Below are 18,667 nucleotides of genomic sequence, written 5' to 3'. Positions count from 1 at the left end.
TATGAATAGGTAATATGCGAAAACTGCTAATTCAGCATGGCAGGACTACGCACTTTTTTACTAACAGCAATTGTAAGAATTCTACCACATACTGTTTTGTATTGAGAATGTTATTTATGTATGTTATTATTATATCTTTTTAGGTCGGTATTCCCCCAAGGTACTTCACATTTGGGTTGTTCTAGTGCTTGGTTTACCCCTTATACTAAGTAGGACACCAACCACTGTGTAGATAGACATTTTACTTCCAGTTCTGATGAATTGCTAATTGATCACTTTTGTGACAAACGTAGCAAGAAACATGTTGACATTTTTGTATTAGCAGCAACTAAATATCATGTCGGTGGTGTGCTAACCCTGATTTTAACTGGACATGTAGGCAGACTGATTAAAACTTTTTTAGAGTACTACTTAGCCTCCTTTTTACTTTTCCTTACACCACTCACATACTTTATACACTTATCTACACTCCATGGCCCTACATTCACATTTCACGTTACGGCTTTGGAACAAAAGATCTCAGATAAAGACCCCCTTAAAGGGTGCCCTTCAGGCATTGCAACGACGGCCGGCAAGGAGCAAGCCCTATGATGAAGCATGACACCCAGACAGGTGTGTTATGTTATTTTATGTTAATTTGATCTTATTAGGCGCACAGCTACCCAAAAATTTCCCAGCGCCGCCTGTCAGATGCAGAGGGAGAGAGAAAAAATTGATTATACATATTGAACAGCCAGGTTTTTAGGCACCTACGATAATTCTCATAACTAGTTTCAGTCCGAAGTGCTACCGGAAGGGAGTTCCACATCAATGGACCAAGGTAAGAAAAGGACTGACCTGATCCTAGGCCCCTTGAAATTAGCCTGTGTGGCAGAACGTAAGGAACGTGAAGTAAGGTAAAGATGAACAAGAGCATTCAGATATTGAGGAGCTTTACCATTTTTGAATTTGAACATGTAGCTCAGGGCCTTGAACTTTATGTGGCTCACAACCCTGAGCCAATGAAGATCATGGAGGGCGTCTGAAATAGAAGTTATTTTTAGGGACCTTGAAGAGCAGCCTGGCCGCCGCGTTTTGTACCAGCTGCAACTTCTGTTCCACATCCTTATTGGCTCCAAGATACAGAATGTTGCCATAGTCCAGCCTAGATGTGATGAGTTTATGAAATTTTTCATTAATTTTAACAGAGTCATAGAAGGACAAATCAATGGTCCTTCTATGACCAGTTAAAATTAATGAAAAATTTCATAAACTAATTCCCTTGAAGGCATCTTTTACCCTTTCACTTATTTACCCAAGCCCTCAAGGGTATATTGGGTTGCTCACTGTTGAATACTTAGATGTGATGAGAGCATGGACCACAGTACGTTGTGTGGACAAAGGCATCATCCAGAGGATTTTCCTGAGCCATTTGAGGATAGTAAAACAAATGCACAACACTTTCACCGCTTGCTGCCTCATTGACAGTTGATCGGCAATTATAACACCTAGGTTCCGAACCTGCTGATTGGGTTGGGGCAAGACACCCATTTCAGGTGTCCAATGTAGGAGGCCCCAAAGATCCTTATTATTGCCCAATATCATCACCTCTGTCTTATCACCATTTAGTTTGAGCAGGTTGGCTTGCATCTATCCTGCAATATTCCTCAATCCAGATTGAAGAGAGGATGGTTTGGACGCCCTGTCAGCTGATAAAGAAAAGACAACAATCTGGGTGTCATCAGTGTAAGAAAAAAGAGACAACCCCAATTCTTCCGCAATCAGCGCCAGAGGCCTAACATACATGTTGAATAATAAAGGGCTAAGGATCAAGCCTTGAGGGACACCATAGGGTGAAAAATATGTTTTAGAATTGGATGTGGGAGAGAAAACTTAGAAAGTACGGTCTGCCAGGAAATCTTTAAGCCGGACACTCACAAGGATTGCAAAGCTTGCAGGAGTAACACATGAGAGATCATGTCAAACGTGGCACTTAAATCAAGGAGTATAATAGCCATGGTGTCACCGTTATCCACACGGTTGCATAACATTTCTGTGACGCCAAGCAAGGTAGTCTCCATTAAAAAACCTGGTCGAAAGCCGGACTGTGAGCCATGCAAGAAATTATGTGATTCAACAAAAGATGATAGTTGAATGTTGTCATGTTTTTCCAAAGTTTTCTAAAAGGCCGGGAGCAGAGACATGGGTCAGAAGTTAGACAGTTGTGTAAGGTCAGCGTTAGCTTTTTTTTAAAGTGGAAGAACCATTGCATGCTTCCAAGCAGATGGTATCTTAGCTTCCATTAAGGACGCATTAAGCAACTCCATGATTAACAGCAAAGAAGACGTTTCAAGGATTTGAGACTATCCAAGATTCGCCTAAATGTCTAGAGGCGCCCAGGTTTCGAGATTGCTGATGGATGTCAAAGATACTCTAGACTGAAGATCCATACTTGTAGTTGGCTGATCAGGATTCTTTATGTGCTGTTGACCATTTACTGGTTGGACTTCCTTCAGTGTGGCATATATATTTTCAACTTTTTTGAGAAAGAACCTAGCAAGATTGTCACATTGTGATTCCGTGAGATCGGGAGATTTAGGTAGGCACATTACGCCTGATAGTTGTTTAACAAGCTTGAACAGTGTTTCAGTATTGTTTTGTGCCTTAGACGTAGATGTCACATGATCAGCCCATGCAGCTTTACAAAGTACATGATAGTTTCTTATTGCCAGCTTGTAGGCTAATTTAGTATCTGGGGCATAGTACTTTCTCCAGCATCTCTCAGACGCTTTGCATTTTCTTTTCTCCTCTTTTAGACTCTCAAAGAACCAAGGGGCCGGTGGCCGGTGATTCTTCATCTTCTTAGCCGAAAGTAGAAGGCAAATATCGATGGAGTTAATTAGCCAATTATGTATTACATCCGCATCTGCTACCGAAATTGAGCAAGGGATAAGGGGCCTTCTCAGATAAAATCATATTAAAGGTGTCAATATTTAATTTACCCCAGTTTCTTGAATTAGGCTATGTTGGGGGCTGGGCTCGAAAATACTTTATTGACTCGAAAACCCAACAGGACATGATCTGACCAGAGAACAGGAAGTGCTGGGAGGCAGCTAATGTTCGACAGATTAGAAAAGATAGGGTCCAATAAATGACCAGCAATGTGAGTGGAACCAGAATTACACAACAAAATATTCATAGCTGCTAAGTATGAGATCAGTGTAACACTAGTGGTACATGCTGGGTCATCAAAGTGTAAGTTGAGATCACCCAAAATGGTGAAATTAGCAGTGTCTAAAAGATAAGGAGCAACTAGATCAGGGAAGGAGTCCGCCCATGCTCCAGTGGGCCCCGGGGGGGGCAATAGAGCAGGATGCCCGAAAAGGTAACCTGTGGGGTGATGATGAGTTTAAATAGTGCAGACTCACAGCCTGTGAAAGATAAATCTTCAAATTTGCATGTGTAGCAGTCTTTATAAATAATTGCGATCCTTCCTCCCATTTTAAATATCCTGTCTCTCCTAACTATTTAAATAATTAGGCGGTGGTGCTAGCACAATATACAGGTCAGGAACATTCTTGCAGCCAGGTTTCAGTAAGAAAGACTGCATCAGGCTGCTCATCGACCAAAAGGTAAAAAATGTCTGACTTGTGTTTAGGGAGTGAATTACAGTTTGTATTATAAAATACATAATCTTTTTCGTAGTTTTTACGATAATTGGTAGCACCATTAATCTTGCCCTATCAAATCTTAAAGGGGTAGTTATCGAGCTGTATCCTTTATATAAGTGTTCGTCCGCAGCAAAGCTGCAACACGGACAGTTAAATATCAGTTCATCTGGGTTAAAAATCTCACATTTGAGGGGTAGGACACTCTTAAGATTTATCAGCTGCTCTTTAGAGTACCTTGTGAAAGTCCTCTTAATTGGACATGGGGTCATGGGCCCCAGTCGGACGCGCGCAGACGGGGGCAGATGGGCGCAGACGGGGCGCACCTTTGACGCACGTCCGTTCCCGGTCCATTAAATAAGGTAATGGCAGGACGACATGCAAAGTCTGGCGCACTAACCGCAGAGAGCGCGTGGCAACCCCAAAATAGCCACCCGCGATCCACACGTTACAGAAAAGTTCAGCTATTGGAGTATAACACACTCCTCCACAAAAGAATCGCAGCAAGCCCCCAAATTCGTTCGAGTTCAACCTCCTGAAGGTTAAAAACAATTTCAATGTTTCTTTAGAAACACAGTTAAGAGCACATAAAAGAAAGTAAAAAGCGTGTTTCAGACAGCTCTGTGTTTGAGGGCCCTAGTTCCAAAAGGAGGAGACTCCGGATCCAAACTTTGGACACATATACATATACCGACCGATTCTCTAATTCTCTCTTCCTGTATCCTTAGGAACTGCATACTCTTTTGATAGAATTGATATGTTCTAGGGGCCCCAGTCCCCTCCTTGTTGATATATGACTAATGATAACACATACTGAGCAAGTCAGAATAGAGATTGTCACAATAATAATTATAACACTGACCCCTTTCTGAGGTAAAGGAAATATTCCATTAGCTTCCACAGCAACAGTGCAGTCCAGAGATATACAACACAATATGAAACATTTTCAAACAAAGACTCACACACCAATGTTCTAGCAAGTCTGTATCAGAACTTTCAGTGGAAGTGTCCTTCATAATGTTAAATTAGGTATACAAAGAAAGTTTCATTCACAATACATGCTCTCTAAGGAAAATAAGCTTTTGCTTCCCAGTATTCTGTGCCTCCCAAAAACTAGGGGGGAGAGAAGACACACAGGGGAACATTGATTATCAACGCAAAGAAAACAGAATTTCTCCTAATCTCCCCTACAATAACCAATCCTGTGTTTCCATTATGGATAAAGTCCATCACAGCCTTAAACTTCCCACCGACCATCGTAGAATCACTCAAATCTCTGGTAGAATCCCTGGACTGTAATCTAAACATGCGAGATCACATCAACTCGATGGCCAAATCAGCCAGGTTCCACCTGAGCTACCTAAGGAAACTGAAACCCTTCCTCGACGCTCCTGACCTAAAAATGGCAGTCCAAGCACTTGTCATCTCTAGAGTGGAGTATGGCTATTCCACTCTCTCTGGGTTACCCCTGACCTCCCTGGCACCTTTAAAAACCTGCCTCAACGTGGCCGCCAGACTACTTGCCGGCACTAGGAAGTTCGATCACATTTCTCCATACCTGAAAGCTCTGAACTGGCTTCCTTTCAAGGCCAGAATACAGCTGAAACTGGCATGCATCACGCACAAGGCGCTATACGCAAACTCCCCGGCATATCTTGCACAGAAACTTGTAATATCTGGAGGAAGCAGAACCTCCCGGTCAGCTAGCAACCTCCTCCTCCAACCTGCACGTTTTCAGAAAAAAAAGTACAATTGAGCCTTCTCTGGGGCAGCATCAAGAATATGGAACTCTCTCCCACCCGCCGATAGAAGAATCCCTTCTCTGGCACGCTTGAAGAAGGAAGCCAAAACCTTCCTCATGTGCAAATTCCTTGTTTAACTTTTGCCATCAACCACCACTGAGACCCTGTTTAACATCCGGGTTTGGCCTCCCCCCTGACTACCTAGTTTTCCCCCCAAGATACCCGGGTCCCTGTTTTGTGTAATTGTTATCATAATTTATACATACATGTCCTCTATCCATCATATTTCCAGCACTGTGTGAATACGATGTGATGCTTAGCCTTTTGTATAACTCTAGGACTCCTGTAAAGCGTTCTGATACCCTAACAGGTCAAGTCCGTACTCTATAAAATATTAAATAAATAAATAAATAAATTATGAGGGATAATGAGCAGGGGCATGATTAACAGACAGACCACCAAAACATCGTCCATTTGATTAAAATAGTGACTCTACAAAAATGTGGCACAACTAAACCACATTATTGTATATGTGCCCAGATTGGAGTTATCTTCAGGTATGAGTCTTGGTCTCAGAATATACCCAATCAGAACCACACCTCGTTATTAACATTTCCTGTCTTCCTTCTTCTAAGTTTGCAATTTTCTTTTATTGTAAATTGTTGCTATTTTTATGGACTCTATAAAATAACATTACAAATGCTAGTAAGGATTTTGAAAAGAGAGGTATCCATAGCAAGAATAGAGGAGTGCTCTTCGATTAAGGATGCATACCCTAAACTAATATGACAAAAGAATGGATAGCAAACACACCTACAGTGCGCAACATTAGATTTTCTAAAAATAGAATTCGTCACATCAAAACTTATTAGAGCGTGCTTAATGTTAGTGTTTTTTTTTCAGGCTTTTGGGCTTCAGCCAAAATAAATAAATACAAGAAACATTTCACAACTATGTGTAACTTGTTCTAGGGACAACAAAATGCGTAGAAAACAAACAGGGCTACTGTTATGTTTCCCTTAGAAGTTATCAATGACTGTCCTTGTTGGATATCTGCTACACAGAAGATTCGACAGCTACTTTTTCCACTTTGTTTATAGCGTGGGCACTCGAGAAACATTCAAATGTTTGCTTGAAACAGTAGAAATTTTAAACCGTACATAAGACTTCTTAGGGACTTGGGAGTTCCCAATAATCACAATAACAAAAATAAATGTACCCATGTAAAGCACAGTGCCGCCAGTTTGGAGAGACTTGGTGCAACGCAAAGTTGGTAACAAAACTGTACTGTGGCACAAACGCAGTGCTCCTTTTGAAAAATAAAAGGCTGAGTAGATGATGTTTCATGATCCAAGCACTGGAACTCCCCATTGTGATATTTCGAATAAAAAAGGCATCCTTTTCTTCATTACACAACTCCATTAGATATCCATTTCCCACACAGGAGTCAATTTAGTAATGAAGCATGCCACATGGTGTGGGTGAGGGTTTGATGTCCTTTTAACTTTAATCATTATCATATAGCCCTGTAACACCATGCATCCTATGGGGCACTTTACGAGCCTTAAGAAGAAGTGTTTAAAGTGAGTAGTACTCACTTGTATGCCCAGTACGCCACAATCACGTTAAGCATTTTCAGTTTGGGATGTAGATCTGTGTGTTACCTACATAAAAGTTCTGGCTGATAAGGTGGTTTTGTGATACAGCCAATGTCCTCTACATAATACAATTAGAGCTGCAAGATAGCTAGGGAGGGATGAGAACCGACCTAAGACCATTCCACTAATTCACACTTGAATCAGGGCATTAGATTGGTGCGTCTTGATCTATACATTAAACACTGTTGAATGTCTAGTGAAATCAGCATGGATATCCTGCCTTGATCCCTAGTGAATTCCTAACCTGATTTTTGTGATTGTAGTTCAATCCAGTGCTGCTGGTGGGCCAAAGACTGGTGGTCACTCACCATTCTCTTGATTTCGAGGGGAGAAATAAAGTGAATGGCCGCCTCTGTTCTTCGTGCTTAAGTGATAAAAGGTTGGACAAAGTGGGTTACATATTTGAGTTTTTGCAGAATCTCGTCCCTGAATACAGACACATTGAGGAGATTGGTCATGACAGGGGCCTATGCGCCAATTATCCAAGAGTAATCACTTGGCATTTCAGATGCATGTGGGAGAGAATCATTTCTTGCTTATAATATTAGACTTTTACATTATTATAATATGGTAGTATAGTATATTATTTTTATGAACCTGATTATAACTATAGACTGGACCCTTCTGAGACATTTACATGGCTGTAATTAGGAAGTAATTCAATGCCTTACATCTGGTGCTTCATTCATACTTCACTATCTGGAGAATCAGAGATTATTGTCTCTTTTAAGGATCAGATTTTGAAAGAGTACATATTTTCAAATATGTTTGAACCATATCTCCACAGGTGATTTTGCAGTCTCTAACTTTTTATCCCGGCTGAAGTTGAGAATTTTAAATGCTTTGAGTGTCACCTTTCTATATACCTGTACTAAACCCTTTCCCAGGGGTGCTATAACAAAACGTAGTAGAGAAGTTAAACTGGACCAGGGCGCTGTCTGATCAAGGCTCAGCCTGTAGTAGCAGACGGATGTACGTTGTTACAACGCATGCTTTTACTACGCATGCCTTTACAACGCAGGTTTTTCAACGCAAGTCGTTACAACGACTTGCGTTGGGGGGTGCTGGATAGTGAATAGTTTAATTTACTATTCCAACTCCAGTCCCCGTGGATAGTAGGGAAGGTGTTGGATAGTAAATTAAACTATTACCTATCCTAGAGCGCCCCCCAGCGCAATTCGTTGTAATGACTTGCGTTGAAATACCTGCGTTGTAAAGGCACTGCGTGGTAAAAGTTGTGTCGTAAAGGATGTTTCCCGTAGCAGACTGCCCAAACAAATATTAAAAACACGGCCTAAGTCCAAATATACAGCCACGACTTGAGTGGAGGAAGCTACTTAAGCCACGCCGTTTTGCATTCAAATGTATGAAACTGGTCACCACAGTAGTCGGGGCTTCTTAATGCTGGGGTATGGTTTTAAGAAGAGAGTCTTAACACGGTCTCCTCCTTTACCTAAACTATTCAGACAGCGAGCCTTTATGGTGGGGAGAGGGATTCTGTTAACAGTTTTTAGACAGTGAAATCAGCAAAGTATGTCATTTGAGGATTATAAACACCAAACATGGTAATAATCTGCCTTACCTCATTATGTACAAATATATGTTGGGGTGTTTAATAATTAGGTGTTACCCCTCTCATAGTTCTTCATTATGGATGATTTGCACGTGGCATGTTTCTCAAGGTAGATGGCGATACATGTGAGCTAATTTACAAGTATTTGTAGGAGAATTAATTCACATGAATGTAATTGTTTTTGTTTAAATATACAAAACAGGATGAATGTTTACACTATAGACTATTCTGTGTGAGACTTATTTCAACTGGTTGTTGTTCAGCATCTGTTTTGCGAAGTCCACTTTCCATTGGCAATGAGTGAGATATTTATTATATGCCTCTCCATTGAGCAACTGAGCAGGTTAATTCTACGTCAATGTGAAATCTGACACATTTAGGTAGAACCAGCATGACCACATTGCCCACTTCATTTTAAAATTCTCCTTCTCTAGTTTGTCACAATAGCTTTCTGTGCGGTACATCTTCCTTTTCAGGTATAAAGTTTGGGTGCTCTTCCCCCTCTATCTGCTGCCTTAAGACTTCCCAGCACCAGCCCCTAATCTTTGAAAGAGGCAGAGTGTTTCCTCATTTGCATGGTGGCCACATCTCCATGCAAATGAGTAAACCATGCCTTGATATTGCATTGGTGAACATATAGAACCGACATGATCTGTATTCCAGAAGCGGCCACACAAGCATCAGCCATGGAGAGCAAAAAATGGTTCACATGCCCGTTGCATCCTCTGGGAACTTGGTGTAAAATGGCCCTAATGTTTGAGACATTACCTGGCCTTTTCTGGCTCTTGTAGCAAGTCTTTGCATAAATGGACTAGAAGCATCTGCAGGCTCAAATGGTGGGATTAAATTGTTTAAAAGGTCATCAATCTATTACTGTAACATTGCTCAAGCTTTGCAACATGATTGAAGTCCCACAAAGGCCGAAAAAGAATAGTAAGAAAGCTGAAAAAATAGAGGCAGTGTTTTAATAAACTTTGCTCAAAGAGTGATCAATGAATAATTTCTCTGAATTTTCAGTGTTGAATCTTCCAACATATAGCTGTTGAATTCAAATGACTTAAGAAATGCTTCCAATGAATTACATCATCCACAATTTGCCCCCTTCTGCAGTATTCTCAAATTGAAGCTATCTGTAGGGCTTTGGATGTGGTGGTTCTGCTATGTACCTCCCATTACTCAACCAGGACAAAGTAATCAAATACTATATCACCCAGAAATATGAATTTTGTAGTCACTTTGCTTCATTTTGTTTTGTTTCTAAAGCATCATTTGGATTTTAAATATATCAGTAAATGTGATTGATGTATTTTAAGATATTTAGACAATCATTTCAATTATGTGAATTTGTTAATTAATGAGTGTCTTGGGATTTTTGGCAATACAGTGGTTTTAAGAAAGTGGTGCTTCTTCTTGTGAATTGGAAGATTGTATCTTTAATGTTCCTTACACTTGTGTTTTGTTTGAAGTCAGGAAAAGTAATGATTTGTTGAATCAGAGCACAATTAAAAAACAAACTTCTCTCTGTAAACTAGGGCCACCAACTGCTCCCCGGAATGCCATCTCCAATATTAATGAGACCAGTGTCTTTCTGGAATGGATCCCGCCAGCTGACACCGGTGGAAGGAAAGATGTGGCTTACAACATTGTGTGCAAAATGTGCACTGCCCACTCAAGTCAGTGCGAGGAGTGTGGCAGTCATGTACGATATCTGCCCATGCAAAGCAGCTTGAAAAACACCTCCGTGATGGTGGTGGATTTGTTGGCCCACACAAACTACACCTTTGAGATTGAGGCAGAAAATGGAGTGTCAGAACTAAGTCCTGGGGGAAGGCAGTTTGTGTCTCTAAATGTGACCACCAATCAGGCTGGTAAGTTGAACTTTCAATATATGCTTTTCTATGATCTGCTTTTCTAAATTTCTGAAAGTTGATCTTTAACTGAAAAAGTTTACAAATCATTTTGGGATTTAGCTATTGGTGATAATGTCCTCATCTTATTGTTGTAGAAATAGCAAATAAACAAACATAAGGATGTCGCAGGGTTCTTCTTATCATCAAAACAGGTTGTAGTGGATCACATTTAGATATACAAATCTGGAAGGTTATCACTAAAGGCCACATTTAGAGTTTGGTGGGCATGCTATTCCATTAAAATGTGGCCGCAGTCTCGTCTGTGGTACTAAACATACAATTGACCATAAAGCACTTACATTGTGGTGGACGGGACATCAGCTACAATTTTCCTGGCATATTCTAGTGCTTTGAAAAGGCAGATCATGCCGACTGAGTACCCGCTCTTCTTTAATTTGTAAAGAATAGTACATGTAGTTCTCAGCCTTCCTTTAATACATTTAATGGGAGAATACCTGCACTTTTCAGGAGCAAACAGATCATGTGGATAGTGAGAACCAGCAGAGTGTACTTTTGCAAAAATAAGAAAGACGTGTATAGGTTAGGCATTTTCCTATTTGTGGCATAAGCGCTAAGTGCTGACTAGAGCCACGCCAAGCTCACTGTTCTTTTTAGCTTCAATACCATTTTTGTGAGGGTGCCCACAAGACTTTTTGCATAGGTTCAAAATGAGAATTCTGTGAAGTTCTGGATCATTACCACAGCTCATTTCATGAGAACGTGTCTACTTGCCCTAACAAAGGCTACCACATTCCTTTCAAAACAGCAGGATGGGCAGATGGATGTATTTAGTGGACATATTGCTCAATTGACAATTAGCTATATTGATGAACCCACATATTAATGGGTACTGTTGCAGATTATTGTGGCATATATTGTGATAGATGATAGATAGATAGATAAGATAGATAGATGGATAGATGGATAGATGGATAGATGGATGGATAGATGGATAGATGGATAGATGGATAGATGGATAGATGGATAGATGGATAGATGGATAGATAGATAGATAGATAGATGGATAGATAGATTTTTTGACTGACTGATTGCTAGATTGGTCACCCGATTGTGACTAATGGCTGGATGGAAAGAATCATGGGTAGCTAAATGGATAGGCTGTTGGGTCAGGTAGCTAGTTAGAAGAATACAAAGGTTAATTTATAGTCTGTTGCACTTATGAATTGAAAGCCAGATCGGTGTGTAGAATGATTGTCAAATTGATAATAAATGCATTCTTCAGTAGGTGTGTTGGTAAGTAAGATAATATACAGTAAACCACCCAAACGATAAAGATACAGACAAACAGAGATAATAAATGAGAACAACAGAGAGAAATGAAAAGATTATGGAGAGATAAAGTGAGCGGACACATTTTAAAAACTGTGCAACTAGAAACTGACTGACATGGAGTACATAGACTAATACAAAGCTCTAGAGTTTGACAAACAATGTACGTATATATTTATCAAGCCACGCTTATTCATACAGAAAGCAAGATTGTAGAAACTCACCACTTACACTTTGGGTCCGGTTCAGAAATGTAACCTTACACTTTTGTGTTAGTTTACTCTTTTTTCTGTATTTGCAAACAAATGATTTAGTAGTAACTTTACGACTGTGGAGACCGCACAGTCAAGGTTGACAGAGCAGATATTTAAAAAACACATTGCATTACGCTATACCAATTAAGACACACAAATCTGAATGTGTGCATTGCACAAAATACACAAAGTAATACAATTGATACAAGTGAAGTAAGAGCACCATAAAATCGTGCTTGAAAGAGTTAGAAAAGGAGAAAGTACATTGCTAAATATCTACAACATTTAATAATAGATTTTCATAACAAGATTACTTATGAAATTATGTTTTATTATTCAAATACTGATGAAAACTAATGAATCTAAAGAGGAGGCCTAACAGTTAGTTATATTGCCTTTCATTTCAAATGCATTATAATTAGATTGTGGTGCAATTATGAGAAAAAATTAGCTAGAAAGTTGAAACTTACAGAGGGGGTAGTAAAGTTCTCATCGATTTTAAATATGTACAAATGATTTTGGTAAAATGGGTTTTAAGAATAATTTACATTTATGGATGCTGAAAAATGTTGGCAGTGGATCGTAGCTAATCTTTTTCATGTAATAATTTATTGGTGAAGCATTTATTATTATTCTCTTATTAAAAAATAATGATTTGATGAATTACTTTTGATTCCAATTAAGATTATTTCATTTAGAGCTTATGTGTGCATTTTAAGCTTTAAAAGTGCTCATTCCTGAGCTGCAATTTTCCCTTAGCAAGTATAATAATTCATTGACATTTTTGCAAATGTTTCTTCATTTGTTTTGTGCATGTTTTAGTATACATACAAAGGATATTCTTTCTAAGTTCATGGTGTAATGGTTTGGTGGCAAAATCAAATCATACCCGATGCCATAGTTTGTTACATTGTATATTTTCTACTGTTGATTAACCTGTGAGGCCCGGAAAGCCTAGTGGTTCACATGAAGAGATTGGGAAAGTTTACAGGAGTAATTAAATTCATTTTGTGACAACATATCTAAACTAATGATACAATGGAATGACTAGTCACGAATAGCCACCACGTCATTAAGGTGTCATAAGGACTATAAAAGAAGAAACCCCAAAGGAGGGGCAATGCCATACTTTATTTTCCTCTGGTGCAATGCAATGCCATATCCTTTTCCCTTCTGACAAGGCAATGCTATTCATTTTTCCTTGGGACAACGCATTGTTTTATTTTCCTTTCTTTGAGAGAGAGCAAACTCCTTTCCTCTGATTTTATAATAGTCCTTTAAATCCTATCTTGGGCTGACATTTTGCTAATGCTGCTGCATTCATGCAGTCAATCTCGAATCCTTCTTTGCTGCAATAATAGATTTTTGCTTCTTTTTGCCAATGTTGATGGACTTCCCTTTAGAGGACTTTAAAATTGATTATTTTACTCCTTTGCTTTGAATTTTAGATAGAGCTGAACTATTTTTCTGCCTCTAATGATGGTAGAAGCATATAATCTTTTATCTGATGTTTGTTTAAAGCCACCCTCTTTACATTTGAACTTCTGAATAAATATGTGGGCTAGTTGTACATGCTTTAGTATTCTTGACTGACATGCCTAAGACATTTCATATTTGTATACATTTTGGAACATTAATACAATAACTAACTATCTAAATTGCCTGAGTCTATTATTGTGCCCTGATGTTTGTTTTATTTGAAACTGCATTAAATTACTCTCTTAATCTAAATGTGCTTTAGGGAGAATCAGCAAATCTTGTCAGAAAATCAAGCTCTGCATCTTTCATTCTGTGTCATAGTAGCAGAGCTTCTAGTGCGTATCATTCTAGTTAGACTTAATTTCTTTTGAAGTGTGGGACTCCCCACTTTGATACTTTATTTTTACAATATGGTCCTGAGAGTAGTGCATTTGAATCTGATTTCAAACTTGTGAAATGGTCCTCATTGGGTGGCTAATATTGTGGGTTTCGACATCCTAATTCCCACCCTTTCTATTGGTGAAGAAAGAGCCATCAGATGACAATTCACCTCTGTGGTGAGGATAATGTTGAAATCCATGTAACTGTTAGGTGCCCAGTGCAGTCAGAGGGATAGATGAGTAAGTAGTGAAGTGGACACTAAACTTGAAAAATGTATACCACTTATGCTCGATCAAAATGGAGAACTCCACACATAAATATATAGAACAGGCCTATCTTTTATGTGTGGCATTCTTGGCCTTGACTGCAGAGTCTCCGAAGTCATAAACTTACTATTTAATCGTTTGTTTGTGAATACTGAAAAAGAGTAAACCTATACAAGAGTGTAAGTTTACTTATGTGAATCAGGCCCATAACCTATTTTTATATACACTTATTTTCCTCAATTGCCATGCAGGCATTGCTACCTCCAGTAGAGAGGGGGCCTTTTCTAAGATCACTAGAAATTGTAGTTCTTACATACAACTGTTACAGAAACAACATATAGATAAATAGTGTGTACTTAGTAACAGTGGTTCTGGTCAGTAGCGTTGTCATGTGTCATGGGTCCTGTTGCAATAATGGAAATGGGCCCCTTGGCTCAAGGTTCTGTGAGCCCCTTAACCCTTTAGACCCTGATGACACTGCACCTGCTGCACCAGTGGAAATTATGCCTCAGGTTCTCGTCTGGTATCCACTCAATGAGTCATGGATCAGCACTGCACAAGGCATGGATTAGCAAACTTGCAACTGTCAATCTTCTGCTGTTGTGCTATATAGCAGTGCAGATAAGCTTCTTTGTGGTGGCGATTTTATAGAGGCAAGCATGGCTGTTTTATTGAAGGCATAAGGGGCCAGATGTATTAACCTTTTTAACAGTTTGAAATGCTCCATTTGGGACAGTTTAAAAAAATGTTTTCCAATATACCAAGCCTATTATAGGAGACATGATGTATGTATCAATCATTGAAAACAGAGACATCAACTGAGGTAGTAAAGAGTTTTCAAAAGAGAAGGAGCCCCCTAGGATACTCTTCCACTTTGTGAATGTAAAAAAAATGTTTGCTGAAGAGTAGACAGTATTCCAGTGGCCCACTTCAAACCTTTAAGCAAACTTTAAAAAAAAGAAAACAGACATGGTGATCTGTTGATCCCAGTGACCGCCATCCTGGTGATGGCTTCCAATAGGAGGGGAGCACCCAGTGTGGTTTAAATACCCCTCACACACCAAAAGGCCCCTTGGTGTCATGCTTCATCATCGGGGTCTTCGCAAACCTCTACGGAATGCGGCGTGCTACGACTCACGACTACGCAGGAGCACTTTAAAGTGAACTATGTGTAAATGAGTGTGAGGGTGGAAAATAGTGAGTAAAGAGGTGAAGAAAAGGTTAAAAAATACCTGGCTCGTGGGTTTCCACAATTTTTTTTTATTTAATCCCCGGCTGGTATTGTTAAAAAGTGCAAGGGTGGCAGCCTTTACTAGTTAGGGTAAGGCAACCTCACAAGTGCGTCGTCAACATGTTTCGGAGTTAAGAACTCCTTCTTCAGGACAAGGATATGCACTAAGTATCCCCACCTTACTCACATGGATGTAGATATAAAAGTGTGCTCTACAAAAATAATTCTAGATGTAATGTACCTATCAGTTTAATACAAGTTCGTTGCGCCCAATTGGCGAGAATTATGAACTTATGATCACAGGTCTAATAACCTCATGAGCCAGATGCGTAGTATTGGGGGTCAGCTGTCCTGCCTACTGTGGCGACGGTTACAGCATGGCCTGCTCGGCTTCCTCCCCTCAACGTGGCTCGACGTTGAGGGGAGGAAGCCGAGCAGGCCATGCTGTAACCGTCGCCACAGTAGGCAGGACAGCTGACCCCCAATACTACGCATCTGGCTCATGAGGTTATTAGACCTGTGATCATAAGTTCATAATTCTCGCCAATTGGGCGCAACGAACTTGTATTAAACTGATAGGTACATTACACCTAGAATTATTTTTGTAGAGCACACTTTTATATCTACATCCATGTGAGTAAGGTGGGGATAATTAGTGCATATCCTTGTCCTGAAGAAGGAGTTCTTAACTCCGAAACATGTTGACGACGCACTTGTGAGGTTGCCTTACCCTAACTAGTAAAGGCTGCCACCCTTGCACTTTTTAACAATACCAGCCGGGGATTAAATAAAAAAAATTTGTGGAAACCCACGAGCCAGGTATTTTTTAACCTTTTCTTCACCTCTTTACTCACTATTTTCCACCCTCACACTCATTTACACATAGTTCACTTTAAAGTGCTCCTGCGTAGTCGTGAGTCATAGCACGCCGCATTCCGTAGAGGTTTGCGAAGACCCCGATGATGAAGCATGACACCAAGGGGCCTTTTGGTGTGTGAGGGGTATTTAAACCACACTGGGTGCTCCCCTCCACTGTAGGGATCACCCAACCCAACCTTGTGGATTCCTTTTTGTTTATGCATACCAGTAGGGGAGACAGAATCCACTTTCTCCTCTCCCTCCCCCTTTTGTTGTTTGTATGGCTTCCAATAGGAGACATTCCCAATTTGCAACCTATCTCATGAATATTGATGGGGAAGGTTGTTTTGCAACCCATTCTAAATCTGAATTTTCAAATTAACTTATTTGTACAGTGGTCACAAAAATACTGGCTGCAAATTGCCACCAGCATTTTGGGTGTAGTAAAGAGTGCATTTGGCCCTTGGACATGTGATAAATGCTGAATTTTTCAAAATCCAAGCACTGACTTGAGTTAATCCTTATGATAGCCACCTTAGTGGAAGTGCTGGCCAAGTAGGCAACAGACTAGTGTTCTTTCTCCTTCATTGCCTTCAGATCCCACAGAAGCAGGGTATAGAGAGAGTGATGCCACGTGCCAAACATTATGTTTAGGATGGCAAAAGAAACCTGTGTCAGTTTCACCAGCACAGCACAAACTGTGGTGTGGAGAAGAGCTGCTGTTTCAGGGCACAGGCTGTGCATAACAGATTGTAGCTGCATGATGCACAGTACTTTCTGTAAACAGCATTGATTTGATATTAAGTTCTAACAAGGTCATTGTCTGAATTTTATAGTAGACTTGTTTCTTAAGGGAATGAAACTGATGTGGTAAATGTTTCTGCAGAATTAAAAAGCACCTTGGGAAATTCATCGAATTACTCCGACTGAATGACTGTCGAATTACATCAGCTGTCGGGATGGCCCAAGTTGTAAATGCTTAATTTAATATGTTAATTGTGAATTTAGTGTACTTGTAAGATGCCAGATTGGCAGTGCTGGAAGCAAAAAAATAAGTCCCTTGTTTATCCACAGGAGGTGCCTCGTGCAGGCATTGTCTCTGAGCTTCCCCACGCGGCCCCGCCAGCATGTCTCTAACAGCCATGAAGGGGGGGCTGCCTCTGGGAACTCACAGGCTGGATCAGTTTCATGTCCAATCTGTTCTTAGGTTTTTTTGCTGAGCTCGACAGCTAAGTACCAATTGGTATAAATTGTGATCATGATTTTCATGACATGGATACCTCTCTAATGGGTATTGAACTTATTCCAGCAATTTTGTTTCACAAAAAGCGCTGAGATCTTTTGTATCGACCATGTACACCATGGTATATCCATGCAACTGGAATTTAAAGGATGGAGGGTTTCATACCGAGATCAAAGTGGGCAGGGCCATGGGGAATGACGTTCCCAAGTTTTATTAATTTGATCAAAACAGATCCCATCCTTTTTATTTAAAACACAAGCATTCCTTAATGATTGAGATGCCACAGGCTGAAAGGGGAGAAGATGGGACTCCTCTGTCATCAGAAAGAAGAACCAGCTGAAGATTAAACAAGCCTTTTCTCTGGGATGCCTGCTACCTGAAAGAAATATAAATATGGGCAACTGGTTAATGGAAAATCTAAATGGTGCTTGAGAGCCAATATAGTCTTTAATTGATATAATCTTAAATGTGTCCTTTTAATGGAAACATAAAAAAGCTTTGCACTAGATACATTCACTGTATTAGTAAAACATGAATGTTTATAAGCCTGGTAAACGTTTAAAAACAATCGTGTTTGCACATATTGGGACAGCTTAGTTACACTGTGTGTAATCAATTTTTTAAACTAATGATTTATTCACAGTGCAATTTGTCAGAAGCTTTGACCTCTTGCCTCTAATATACATCACTATCTGCCAGATTCATCAAGCGAAATGCGCTCGCAAGAGGGCCAGATTCTGAGAATCTGGCCCTTTGCGAGTGCAATTTTTGCATTTGGGATTCATCATCCTAAGTGCAAAAATCGCTAATAAAGAATTCGCAAATTTGCGAGGATTAGCATTTAAGGAATCTCTATTAGAGATTCCTTAAATGCTATTCATGAAACATTTAAAAATTGCGAATTCGCTATTTAGGACCGCTATTTACCACGAAGTCAAACCTCGTGGTAAATAGCAAAAACTTAGAAAAATGCATTTAAATGCATTTTTCTAAGTTGTATGTTACACACACATATGTCCTTTGGACATGTGTGTGCACAACATCAGTGTAAATTCACATTTCAGGGGTGCTACAGGGTGTCCTTTGGACACCCCTGCACCCTTGAAATCGCATCCTTATTTGCGATTAGCACATT

General features: G+C 39.8%; 1 protein-coding gene across 2 annotated transcripts in view; it reads left to right on the top strand.

Moving 5' to 3' along the window:
- Positions 1-18,667, top strand: part of EPHA5 (EPH receptor A5) — an 835,947-nt gene that overhangs the window by 472,961 nt on the left and 344,319 nt on the right. For both annotated transcript variants that reach the window (XM_078676244.1, XM_078676243.1), the window contains exon 5: positions 10,153-10,488. In XM_078676244.1, the coding sequence (XP_078532370.1) occupies positions 10,153-10,488 (336 nt within the window). The remainder of the gene's footprint in view (positions 1-10,152; positions 10,489-18,667) is intronic.

This window comes from Lissotriton helveticus, chromosome 2_1 (genome assembly GCF_964261635.1).
Source record: "Lissotriton helveticus chromosome 2_1, aLisHel1.1, whole genome shotgun sequence".
In the NCBI taxonomy this organism is placed as follows: domain Eukaryota; kingdom Metazoa; phylum Chordata; class Amphibia; order Caudata; family Salamandridae; genus Lissotriton; species Lissotriton helveticus.
The sequence above is the reverse complement of the archived record's forward strand: the minus strand, read 5'-3'. Positions and strand labels throughout refer to the sequence as shown.